Source organism: Pseudorca crassidens, chromosome 17 (assembly GCF_039906515.1).
Source record: "Pseudorca crassidens isolate mPseCra1 chromosome 17, mPseCra1.hap1, whole genome shotgun sequence".
NCBI classification, from domain to species: domain Eukaryota; kingdom Metazoa; phylum Chordata; class Mammalia; order Artiodactyla; family Delphinidae; genus Pseudorca; species Pseudorca crassidens.
In genome coordinates, this window is record NC_090312.1 from 46,058,951 (window position 1) to 46,072,294 (window position 13,344).

General features: G+C 36.0%; 1 protein-coding gene across 2 annotated transcripts in view; it reads right to left on the bottom strand.

Moving 5' to 3' along the window:
* The window catches only part of LRRC69 (leucine rich repeat containing 69), an 89,266-nt gene extending 84,494 nt beyond the window's left edge, over window positions 1-4,772 (bottom strand). For both annotated transcript variants that reach the window (XM_067711800.1, XM_067711799.1), the window contains exon 1: window positions 4,590-4,772. In XM_067711800.1, coding sequence (XP_067567901.1) covers window positions 4,590-4,772 — 183 coding nt within the window. The remainder of the gene's footprint in view (window positions 1-4,589) is intronic.
* Between the last annotated feature and the right edge of the window lie 8,572 nt (window positions 4,773-13,344).

The window sequence follows — 13,344 nt, forward strand, 5'->3', positions numbered from 1 at the left end:
TAATGCCATTAGCCTGAGTCTGACTTGTAAAGCACTTTAAAGATAGACCACAAGAAGCCTAGTTTCTAATCAGTTGAATTCTTCTTTAAAAGTAAAATGTGACTTCTTCTTTCAAAGTAAGGGCTGAGCTGAGCCAACACCCTGTTTAAGGAAATTGAATTGGGAAGTCAAAATTTAGGATCTCTCCTAAATAGTCAAAGGATGAGGAGGAGAGTAATGCGGGAGCCACAAGAAGACAAAGTGATAATGATCAGACTCTTCGGCTTTTTTTCCTGAGGGAGTATAATTTACAATCTGTAACTTTTTTACTAAACAACTATTAAACAGGAGAGAAGGATGCACATGTTTTCAGATATGCAAGAGTTCAAAAAATTTAATTACCACATACCTAGACTAGGGTGCTATCTGGAGAGTTATTTCTACAAAATAAGTGAGTAAACCAAAAAAGAGGGAAAACATGGTTCTAGGTAACAATGGGTCCAAGTCAGGAGCCGCAAAGGGATATCCGGGCTGACAGTATTCAGCAAACCTAGATAGTAAGCAGCTTAAATTGGGGCAGGAGGACAGAGGCTCCTGGAAGGAAGTTACTCAAGGAAAAAGCACATTTGATAGGGTATGTAATATGATCACATTTAAAATAAAATGAGGCCATGATAAAGGCAAAGGCACAAGAATAAGTGAAAGACAATTAGAAACCCCAAGGAAACAAAAATGGTATATGAGGAAGAAAATATAATCATAGTATATTAATTGGTTCCATATAAATGAGATTTACTTATTAACAGTATATGTTTTAGAATTTTAGAATTCTCCATGAGACAAAGATTTAATCATGGTGATAACTGAATAGATTATAAATACTATACATCTCATAAAAGTAAGAAGTTTATAATTTGTGAAGAGGAGGAGGGAAGGAGAGCTGAAACTGGATTACAGATGCCAACATTGCCATCTTACCAAGTGGGGAATAAAAAGAGATTGTAGTTGATGAAGAAAGAAACAAAGGTTGGGAGATTGGGATTGACACATACACACTACTATATGTAAAACAGATAACTAATAAAAACCTACAGTATAGCACAGGGAACTCTACTTGATACTCTGTAATTACCTAGATGGGAAAAGAATATAAAATAGAGTGGGTATATGTATATGTATAATTGATTAACTTTGCTGTCAGCAGAAAATAATACAACATTGTAAATCAACTATACTCCAGTAAAAATTAACTTAAAAAAAGAAACAAAGGTGTAATAATATTAAATATAAAAGATAACTATGGAGAAACTAAACATATTAATATAAATATATTTGGAAGATGAAGGAGTGTGATATCTAAAATGGACAAATCAAGAAAACAAAAAAATTAAAAGTGGTTATAAATAGAGGTCAAAATTGTGGGTGAGAGGGAGTGGAACAGAAGAGAGTTACTTTTTATTATAAACCTTTTATATTATTTGATTTTCTTAAAACAATGCACTGTTACTTTAATGGAAAAAAATTCAAGCAGAGGTGGAGAATTGGCTCTTGGTTCAGTCAAATTTTAAATTCCTTTGCAAAGAAACTCCTCTGTCTCATTAGAAAAGTCCATATCCCAAGGATATCCACTCTCACCACTATTATTCAACATAGTTTTGGAAGTCCTAGCCATGGAAATCAGAAAAGAAAAAGAAATAAAAGGAATACAAATTGGAAAAGAAGTAAAACTGTCACTGTTTGCAGATGACATGATACTATACACAGCGAATCCTAAAGATGTCATCAGAAAACTACTAGAGTTAATCAATGAATTTGGTAAAGTTTCAGGATACAAAATTAATGCACAGAAATCTCTGGCATTCCTATACACTGAAAAAGAAAGATCAGAAAAAGAAATTAAGGAAAAAATCCCATTCACCACTGCAGCAAAAAGAATAAAATACCTAGGAATAAACCTACCTAAGGAGGTAAAAAACCTGTACTCAGAAAACTATAAGACACTGATGAAAGAAATCAAAGATGACACAAACAGATGGAGAGATATACCATGTTCTTAGATTGGAAGAATCAATATTGTGAAAATGACTATTCTACCCAAAGCAATCTACAGTTTCAGTGCAATCCCTATCAAATTACCAATGGCATTTTTTACAGAACTAGAACAAAAAATCTTAAAATTTGTATGGAGACACAAAAGACTCCAAATAGCCAAAGCAATCTTGAGGGAACAAAATGGAGCTGGAAGAATCAGGCTCCCTGACTTCAGACTATACTGCAAAGCTACAGTAATCAAGACAATATGGTACCAGTACACAAACAGAAATATAGATCAATGGAACAGGATAGAAAGTCCAGAGATAAACCCATGCACCTATGGTCAACTAATCTATGACAAAGCAGGCAAGCATATACAATGGAGAAAGGACAGTCTCTTCAATAAGTGGTTCTGGGAAAACTGGACAGCTACATGTGAAAGAATGAAATTAGAACACTCCCTAACACCATACACAAAAATAAACTCAAAATGAATTAAAGACCTAAATGTAAGACCGGACACTATAAAATTCTTAGAAGAAAACATAGGAAGAACAGTCTTTGACATAAATCATGCAAGATCATTTTGACCCACCTCCTAGGGTAATGGAAATAAAAACAAAAATAAACAAATGGGGCCTAATAAAACTTAAAAGCTTTTGCAGAGCAAAGAAAACCATAAGCAAGATGAAAATACAACCTTCAGAATGGGAGAAAATATTTGCAAATGAATCAACAAAGGATTAATCTCCAAAATATATAAACAGCTCATGCTGCTCAATATTAAAAAAACAAACAACCCAATCAAAAAATGGGCAGAAGACCTAAATAGACATTTCTCCAAAGAAGACATATAGATGGCCAAGAGGCATATGAAAAGCTGCTCAACATAACTAATATTTAGAGAAATGCAAATCAAAACTACAATGAGGTACCACCTCACACAGGTCAGAATGGCCATCACCAAAAAATCTAGAAACAATAATTGCTGGAGATGGTGTGGAGAAAAGGGAACCCTCTTGCACTGTTAGTGGGAATGTAAACCAATACAGCCACTGTGTAGAACAATATGGAAGTTCCTTTAAAAACTAAAAATAGAACTACCATATGACCCAGCAATCCCACCCCTGAGCATATACCCTGAGAAAAACATAATTCAAAAAGACACATGCACCCCAATATTCATTGCGGCACTATTTACAGTAGCCAGGTCATGGAAGCAACCTAAATGCCCATCAACAGATGAATGGATAAAGATGTGGTACATATATACAATGGAATATTACTCAGCCATTAAAAAGAAATGAAATTGGGTCATTTGTAGAGACGTGGATGGATGTATAGACTGTCATACAGAGTGAAGTAAGTCAGAAAGAGAAAAACAAATATCATATATTAATGCGTATATGTGGAATCTAGAAAAATGGTACAGATGACCGGGTTTGCAAGGCAGAAATAGAGACACAGATGTAGAGAACAAACTTATGGACACCAAAGGGGGAAAGCAGTGTGGGGGGGTGGGAGATTGGGATTGACATATATACACTAATATGTATAAAATAGATAACTAATAAGAATCTGCTGTATAAAAATAAATAAATAAAATTCAGGGGAAAAAAAGTCCAAATCTGTTCTACAAATGCACTTTTGGAAGTTATTATTAAAGGGGGAGTTTTTGAGTATTACCATATTTCTTGGAAAGATATGGCCACAGACTACAAACTCAAATAATTTTGGAAACCTAAGAGGAAATGAGGTAGGTGAAGGTAAGAAACTAGAGTTTTGTTTTGTTTTTTTTTTGTAACTCTGAACTCAAAAGTAATGAACTATAATGAACTACAATGACTTGGCTGGTTATAAGGTTGTTTCAGTGCTGATGACAGTTTAGAAGTGAAGAAAAAGAAAACTGCAAAGTTAATATCCCTTGCCTTCTCCCAACCTCAAGATTTTAGCAGCTGGAGTTTCACATTGTTCAGCAGAAATGTTTAACACAAGCATCTGGGATTCATCCTGTTGCTCTTTAAGGATATTCTTTATTTAAAATACTAACCTTCTTTTAAAGACTACTTCAGAAAAAATGAATGTTCCCTCCTTCCCATTTCCTGCCAACACTCCATTTCAATGTTCAGCCTGCTCCAGGAAATTGAAAAGAACTCCTTTCTTACATCAGAAATATCTCTTCATTCCATATGCAAAAGCTTCAGGATGGTCCCCAGGGTGAACAGCATCTCCAGGATCCTCAAACCCACTTCCAGATGGAACCCCCAAGGTAGACAAGTAGATCCAGGCTCCCCACCCCTTTCCAGATGGCAGCCTCCAGAAAGATGAGTATAGCAGAGACCTAACCCTCTGATTCCAAATGTGGGTCATAGAACACATGGATAAGTTGAAACATCTTCTCTCCCTACCATATGTAATTCACTAAGGGAGAAAGCCTTCTGATCCCTTTCCAGCAACCATCCACATTAGTCTCCAGGGAGCTAAGTCTCCAGAGACTGAAGGCTTCTTGTTTTCTCAACTCTTTTCTCTCCTCCTATTTTCCATCCTCAATTGAAAAAGATAATGCTGTTCCTCACCTGGGTCAAGGTGCTTATCTCTGGGCACACTTTGGGGATTCGGTTATTCTGAAGGTGTAGAGTCTTCAAGCCAGGCAGTTTTTCTAACATTGAGGGCATCTTTGTCATGTTCTTTCCATTTAAGGTAACAATTTTAGTGCTTTTACCACCCTTCAGTGCTCTTATTAACAACTTTTCAGCCATGGGCTTGGAAGAGAAATAGCTTCCTTATTACACATCTTTAGAACCTCTAATTGTAGAATTGGTGTGTCATGGAAACAAAAACATTCTGAGATCTACCATGTTGAAGGTGGGAGGCATTAGATAGTTTCCTGTGTAAAAGGTACGGAGGGAAAATAACTGATTCTGGGTTTGGGGCAGGAAATGTACAAGATGAGCCTAGAATATCTTGTGCCAGAGACAAAAGTTACCAAGGACTAATGAGATCACATCAAAGGACACAGAAGCCACTTCTAAGGGCTCCCACTAGTCTAAAATGGGAATATTTGAGTATCAGAAAGAATGATGAGTGGACCGAAACATCAAAATAATTAAAATCTAAGAACTCATAATGGTATTATAAAAATAAAAGAAACCCATTGACTACCTTGGGACTTGCTAGGGAACCAACTCATAAGACTGAAAAATGATAAAGGAAAAAAAATGAAGCATTTATTCTGCTTTTCCAGTACAAACTGCATTTTGGTGTAACCTAATAAAGTTCTTACTCATAGAAAAATAGAAGCCAATAAATGAGGAAGAAAAAAAATGATTTAGAAAAAAATCACCATTTGGTAAATCTAATGAAATAATGGATATACGTAAAGATCATAATTGGGTGCTAAAAGCATTAGGTGAAAGGTTGATGAGGAAATTTGCAAGTAAGAAATCAGGCTAATAACTTAACCTACTAATCAATTTTAGCACCACTAAAATTGAGACAATCATATATTGTTTTTAAGTCTCATGATGTCATACAGTAAAAATTACACAGTGCCACCTATAAAATATTCTTGCCTAAAAACTGAATCTGAGTTTAATCATGCTTCTATATCGAAATACCATTTACAGAAAATATGAGGACTAGAAAACAAGCTAAATTAATCTCAGACAAGCAGTCAGCCAAATCTAGAACACGGGAAATTCTGCAAGGCAAATGACACAATGTTTAACCAACAAATCAATGTCATTAATAAAAAGAAGGGGAAACTGTTATGAAATGAGACTTAAGAAAAGTAACAGCCAAATGCAATTTGTGAATCTTGTTTGGATCCTTATTTGAATAAAAATATTTCTAAGTCGACTGAGGAAATTTGATCATGGACTGGGTATCAGATGATAGGAACTGCTACTTCTGTTATGTGTAATAATTACATGGTGGTAGTATTTTTTTTAATGTACCTAACATTTAGAAATGCATCTGAATTTTCAAGTGAAAAGCCATGATGTCTTGAATTTTTTTTTTTAAATAAGCAGGGCAGAAACGTGGGTGGAAGAAACAGATCAAATAAGATTGACCAAACATTGGTAATTATTGATGCTCAGTAATGGGTACATAGGGGTTGATTATACTATTCTTATTATATTTTGTATAATATTGGAAAATTTCCAAGTGAAAGATTCGGACAAAGACAAAAGAGTTACGGGAGAGGAGATGAAGCCAATGATATTTGATTAGAACCCCATTTGGGCCAGTTATGAGGCTTGGAGGCATTTGGGCTACATATGTATATCACATTTAGACTGCTGATTTTCAAAAACATGAATACTGTAAAATGTATTCCACATTGAAAGTAGTCAGAACACAATTCCATCTTCCATTGTAATTCACAAATCCCTTTATTCATTCATTCAACAAACATTTAGGAGTAGCTACTATGTGCGACACTGTTCCAGACACTGGGGATAGAGGAGTGAATTAAAATGACAAAAACCCCTCTCTCAATGAAATTACATTCTAGAAAGGGGAGAAAAGAAAGCAAGATAAATAAGTAAACTTAGTACATTAGATGGCGCTGGGTGCTTAGGAAAAAATAATAAAAACAGGTAAAAAAAAACTAGGAAGTGTAGGAGTGAGGAGTTTGCAATTTTAGGATGACCTGAGAAGGCTTTACTGCGAGGGTACTATTAGAGACAGGAGCTTTTCCAATAAGAGGGCAAAGCAAGTGCCAAAGTCCTAAAGAAGAATCATTAAATTTATAACAGGCTATTATAATGAACATCAATATAACAGTAAAAAAAGAGGTGCTGATTAATAGATTTCCAATTGCTAAAATGATAAAATCATTTTTCAGATACTTAATCACTGCTCTTTTTATCTCTTCCAAACCTATCTTCCAATGTCTTTGTTTTGATATTCTTTTAGTTTCCTAAGAACAATCATGCTATTACTATCTAAACAAAGTGATCATAAAGCTTTGGTTCTTTTTTTTTTTTAAAAAAGTCTCATGGACACTCATCTCCTCTAAAGTAACACTGTATGGCCTGTACTGCAGCTGACACTATCTAAACACTGGTGATTTCTTCATGCTTTAAATGGGTAAAGAGGCCACCACAATCGAATACTGCTTTTTTATTAATTTGCTTAACACAGAAAATCTGGTAAACATTCTTAATTCCTCCTCCTGTCTTACTTCCAATATGCAGTCAATCCTATTAATACTGCCTGTTCCAGTTATTTATTGCTAAATAACAAACTGCTGTGAAACTTAATGGCTTAAAACATTTATTTTAATGTTCAATGGGGACAGCTTGTCAATGTTCCTCTTGGTGACAGCTGGGGTCTGGGGCAGAAATTAAAGGCTCATTCACCCATATCTGGTGGTAGGTGCTGGTTGTTGGCTGGAACTTTAGGGCAGTTAGCCAGAACACCTACCTGTAGCCTCTCCTATGTGGCCTAAGCTTCCTCCCAACACAGTGGCTTGGTTCTAATGGAGAGCATCCCAAGAGAGAAAATGGAGCAGAAGTTATATTGCCCTAGCTTCAGAAGTCATGCAGCATCACTTCTGCCACATTCTATTCATTAGAAACAAGTCACTGAGGCCAGCCCATATTCAAAGGAAGAAGAATTAGACCCAGACTCTTGATGGTAAGTAGACATGTCTTAAAACCCAAAACAGTCTATCCCCGGCCATGAGTTACATACATTCCTCCAACACACAAAATAGAGTTGCCTTCTACCAAGAGCCCACCTCCCCAAAAGTTTCAGTTATTTAGAGCATCAAATCCCAAAATCTTGTCATCTAAATCAGGTACAAAGTGAATGTGGCTTCTCAGGGGCAGTTCCTTAAGTCCAGCTCAAGTACAGTTCATCTTGATCTGAAGACCTATGAGCTAAAGAGCCAAGATATCTGTCCCCACATAACCAGAATTTAACAACTGGTGAAACATGGAACAGGCAATAGACAGTTCCACTCAAAAAAGGAGAAAATTAGAGGCACAAAGCAGCCACTGGATCATAGCAATTCTGGAACCCAGCTAGATATATGTTGTCAGTTCCTTGATTAGGGCTCTTGAATTGTTTTTCTCTTTCCATAAAACACAGCCCATGTTTGCTGAATTTCCTCAGACTGCTTCCTGTCCATAGAGGAGTCCAAAGGCCTCTCCTCATTTTCTTATTTTTTTGTAACAACTTTGAATTATAATTCACATATCATACAATTCAGCCATTTAAATGTATAATTCACTGGTTTAAGTATATTCACCAAGTTGTTCAACCATCACCACAATCAGTTTTACAATATTCTTATTACTCCAAAAAGAAACCCTGGATCCTTTAGCAATCACTTCCCCATTCTTCCCGTCCACCCAGCCCTAGTAACCACTACTCTCCTTTCTATCTCTATAGATTTGCCTGTTCTGGGCATTTTATATAGATGAATCATATAATATGTCTTTTATTCAACATATTGTTGTCAAGGCTCATCCATGTTATAGCATGTACCAGTACTTCAGTCCTTTTTATTGACTAAAAATATTCAATCATATGGCTATACTATATTTATCCACTTATCAGTTGACTTACATTTAGATTGTTTCTACTTTTTGGCTATTACAAATAATGCTATGAACATTTGTGTACAATTCTCTTGGGCATATATATAGGAGAGGTCATATGGTACCCTTTGAGGAACTGTCAGACTGTTTCCCAAAGTGGCTGCATCAGTTTATATTGCTACCAGCAATGTATGAGGGTTCATCTTTTCACTTTATACTGTCACTTTTGACCCAAACTGATACAATCCCTTTAAAAACTTTGTATATTTGCCTTGAAACAGTTCATAATTCACTCCATCAGACAAAAGCAACACCCCAAAATCTCTTTGCAATAGCCCTTCTCTATTTTGGGTTCCCATGTGAAACTACTGTTGGACAATAGCCTTAAGAATTTTAGAAGCTCTCTCACCTGTTGTTTAGAAAATGTCTTTAATCTTCCTGAGGTCTTAACAAAGCGTTTTACAGTCATGCCTTTGGCTTCATCTTTGGAGTTCATTTTCGTGACAGTTCCCTATCTGGAATTCATTCCTTAATTTTAGCATCATTTACTGTCTGGAGAGGCTAGGAATGAGAAAGTTTTGTTTTGTTTTTCAAACCCCAAAATTCGTGGCTCATTTATATTTAATAATTTGTCATCTTGCTTGTCTTTTCCGTCATTTACTATAGGCAGCTAGAAGAATCCAGATAGTTCCTTAGGTAGATCATCCAGTTGATGAGATATACTTCTTATTTTCCATGTTAATGCTGCTGGCATCACTGCTAAACTTTCTTCTACTATGTAAGAGAAGTCACCTTTCTTCCAGGTTCCAATAACATTTTCCTCATATTCCTTTAAACCCTCACCAACAGCCTCCTGGACTGACAACAGGCCCCTGCTAACAATCTCTTCAAGGCCTTTCTTACTTACACCTGAGGCCCAGTCCCAAAGCCCATTACGTGGTTTAGATAATTTGTTATAACAGCAAATTCTGTATCAGGGTTCAATCAGAGAAAAAGACCAACTAGGAATCATATAGACTTTGACCTTAGGTAATTATAGAAGCTGGTTAAACCATCTGTGTAGGTCTGTTGCTTTTGTGTCTGGTGCTATGCCTGCCCCAGAACTGAGATGCTTAAGGAAATATCCAACAGAAGTGGGAGAAGCTACAGGCTCAACTGTTAGTTCACACTAGTGAAGTGAGCCAGTAGACTAGAAACAGGATGCGTGATATTAACACTAGATGCCTCCAGTTTTTCCAGTTAACATTGTAAGCTTTCCAGTTAACATTGTAAGCTTTCCAGTTAACATTGTAAGTTTTCCAGTTAACATTGTAAGTACATAAGTTTAAGGTGTACAACATAATGCTTTGGTATATGTATATGTTGCAAATATTACAATAATCACATATTTATCAAGTGCCCATTACATGCTTAGGCAGCATTACAGCACTGCGGCATGGGGGACATAGTAAGGAACAAGATAGGTCATTTCTTTCATGAAGCCAACATTTCAATATAATAAATGCTAATTTAAATAAATACACAAAGTGGCAAAGAATCTGATTTGTTGGTTCAAGGAAGATTTCCTGCTGTTGACTGCTGAGTCCAGTCATAATGTGTTTAAAAGGACTAACTAGTTGATGAAATAAATGTGAGGGGGGAAAGAATTTAAACAAAAGGAGCATGAAAAAATGTTCATGGCATGAAATACACAGGGCCATGGGGAATATAAATAATTCTAGAGCGTAAGTCTAAAGAAAGGAGTGATGGAAGTTGATGCTAGAGAGGTATGTAGGACCAGTCGTGAAGGACCTCCTTTAAATGCCACAATAAGGAATGTGGACTTCATCCCATAGGAATGGGGAGCCACTGGAAAGTTTAGGTAGGGAAAACAGTAGCCAGATTTGCATTTCTGGCAGTTCACAGCAGCATGAAGGGAGAGTTTATGAGAGTTAAGACTGGAGGAGGGACAGCAATTATGAGGCTTCTGTACTATTCTAGGTGAAAGAGAAAAAGGGATAGAGAGGAAATGATAAAGCATAATGTGGGTAAGATTGTGACTAGAACCTGATCTCATAGGTACATTAGATGGGGTGAACCATAATTTAGGATGTGAGTGGGGAAATAAGAGTTGGGCAGGGTCAGGCTGTGGCACAGGTCCAGCTTTATGAAGACATAGGAAAAGTAAAAAAGATGGGGTTTACCATTTCGACGTTTTGAGTTTTGACCTGCATCTTAAACGCATTCCCTATGGAAGCCCAGCTGAAAGGGTTGCTAATTTCTTTGCTGTATGTGTTAGCTTTGTGGAATGTCAGCATCCAGAGCTTTCCTAGCAACCAGAAATCAATCTATTTGGCAGGATAATCTGATGAAAAATCACCAGGTTTTGAGACAGCATCATCCTGTGAATTCAGCACAGGACAAGGAACCTTAAATTGAATGTTAATCTAAACGGCGCAATTGACTTATTATGGAAACTTAAATAAGTCAGTCAAACTAAGCTATATCTGTCTTTTCATCAGTAAAACAACAAGAAAGAATACCAAACTATTCCACCGAGATGTGTGAGAAATATCTAACTAATGACTGTAAACTACTGTGGAAGGATAAAGTGCTATAAGAATGCTAAACTATACAGCATTCTAGAATCTCAAGGACCTTAAAGTTAAAAAAATCACTAATTTTATTAACACAGAGAGGGCTTGTTCCATTTATTTATACTCTATAATACAGAGAACCTGGGTAATTCCTACTCTTATAGGGGTCCCTATGACAAATTAAAAAGGCTTTGAATGCTACAAAAATGCATGGAAAACTGGAGTTCATAAATACAGGTTATGGCAGAAACCAATACACTTATTTGATTTGTTTTGGCAAGCTTATTTTGTGATGAAAATGTGGTCTGAGACTTGGGGCACAGGTAGAAGTTTCCAAACATAAGCAGATGCTTCATGCACTAGAAATCTACTGTAGAAATTCTCTCTTCTGTAATAAACAAGGGTATTGTATTTCTCTTGGTTTTCTGTTTAAATATGGAAATGGAAGTTTATATTTAAAGGGTTTTGGATTCTCAAAGGCCTGTCTTCTATGGTCAGCCTTGCCATTTACTAGCAGTATGGTTTAGCAAGTTATCCATTCTTAACCTCTTCAAGTCTCATCACCATTATCTATGAAAACAGGGTATTGGGCAAACCAACCCCTGCTGGACCTTAGCTCCACTATCCTCTTCCTTATCCACCACTACTTCAACCTAACACACAGCAGGGAGACAAGTCCTTGGTGCAAGAGGCATATGTTAGCACCTTCTATCAGTCCCAAGAGTAGTACTTGCACACTTTAGATTTAACAAAAGGTGAAGATCTTGATTTAAATGTCTATGTGAAGCTGTACAAAAGAAAACATAACTACCTTTACTGAGAATTTACTGTGTCAGGCAGTGTACTAAGTTCTTTATATAAGTGGACTTATTTAATCCTTACAGAAGGCAGGGGTTGGTATTTTAAGCAAAATCAGGAGAAAGATTATAAGTCATTCCTGTTCAGAAAAATAATAAATTCAGCAGGCTTGTACAAAGGCAGTAATTTGTTTCAGTAAGGTATACTAGTCATCCTGATTACAATGAAATAAGACAACTGTAATCTTCTTCCTGGTCAGTATATTAACCAAGGTTTTCTTTTTGGTCTGTATACTTATTTTAGAGGACCATTATATTTTTTAGATTCGTTAAAATCAAATTGTCATAATTGACACATGAAGGTAAATTAACCGTAACACACTATCAGAAGTTAAGAAAAAAGAAAGCTCTCTTGGGTTCCATTCTTCCTTTCTTGGATTCCATTCTTCCTTTCAACTAACTAGAAGACTTAAGAATTCATCCAAGGGTAATATAAATTAGAAAGCAGCCCTTCTGTGAGCAAGCAGAATTCTAAGTCACTATCTTGTCCTATTCCTAACAGCCCATTAGCCTAATGAAACTCCTCAGAGTCATATCCTATCCTCTCAGCTGATCTTACAACAATCAACAAACATTAAGCATTTAATATATAGGCCAAGCAATGTGCTACATATTTTAATAGTAATCAGCAAGTCCTTGTTTCTAAGCACTTAAAGACTAAGGGGAAATAATAACAACAATAATAATAATAAACAACTAAATGTAAATAACTAATTATAAGTGCATAGTTACTAGAAAGCAACATGCATCAAGTGGGGTACCTAACCTAGCCCAGGTAGGAGAACTCTGGGGAGCTTACCTAGGTCGGTGCTATTTAAGCTGAGACCGGGACAGTAAGCTAGGTGAAGCAGGTTGCACCCAACTCCGAATGTCAGTTCAAAGGTCTTACAGGAGGGAACAAGATGGGGTAAAGAACAAGAACTGATGTTTCTAAAACTTACTTTAAGAAATGAATTAGAAACCCTGTGAGTTCTACTTTTTCCATAAGATAGAGAAAGATATATTTCAAACAAGACTTAGAAGAATCAACGTATGTAAAAACACACGGACATGAAGAAACATCCCTCTCTCATTTGTTCAGTAAAAGTAAAAACAGTATGAAATTACAAACTAAATTTTCAGAAAAAAACTGTCCTTCAGCTAGTTCATGACCATCTATACCAAGACAATGTATTAACAAATATGTGGCAGCACTAATTTGCACAGATTTCCTTCTTACTGCTTCATATTCTTACACACGGATGTTTATTCATTTTTCTTTTCTTCTTTAACACCCAATAGTCTTAGATATTTTTCTAATTAATTTGCCTTTCATAATTTTAAAATAATAAAATAATATAAATGTTA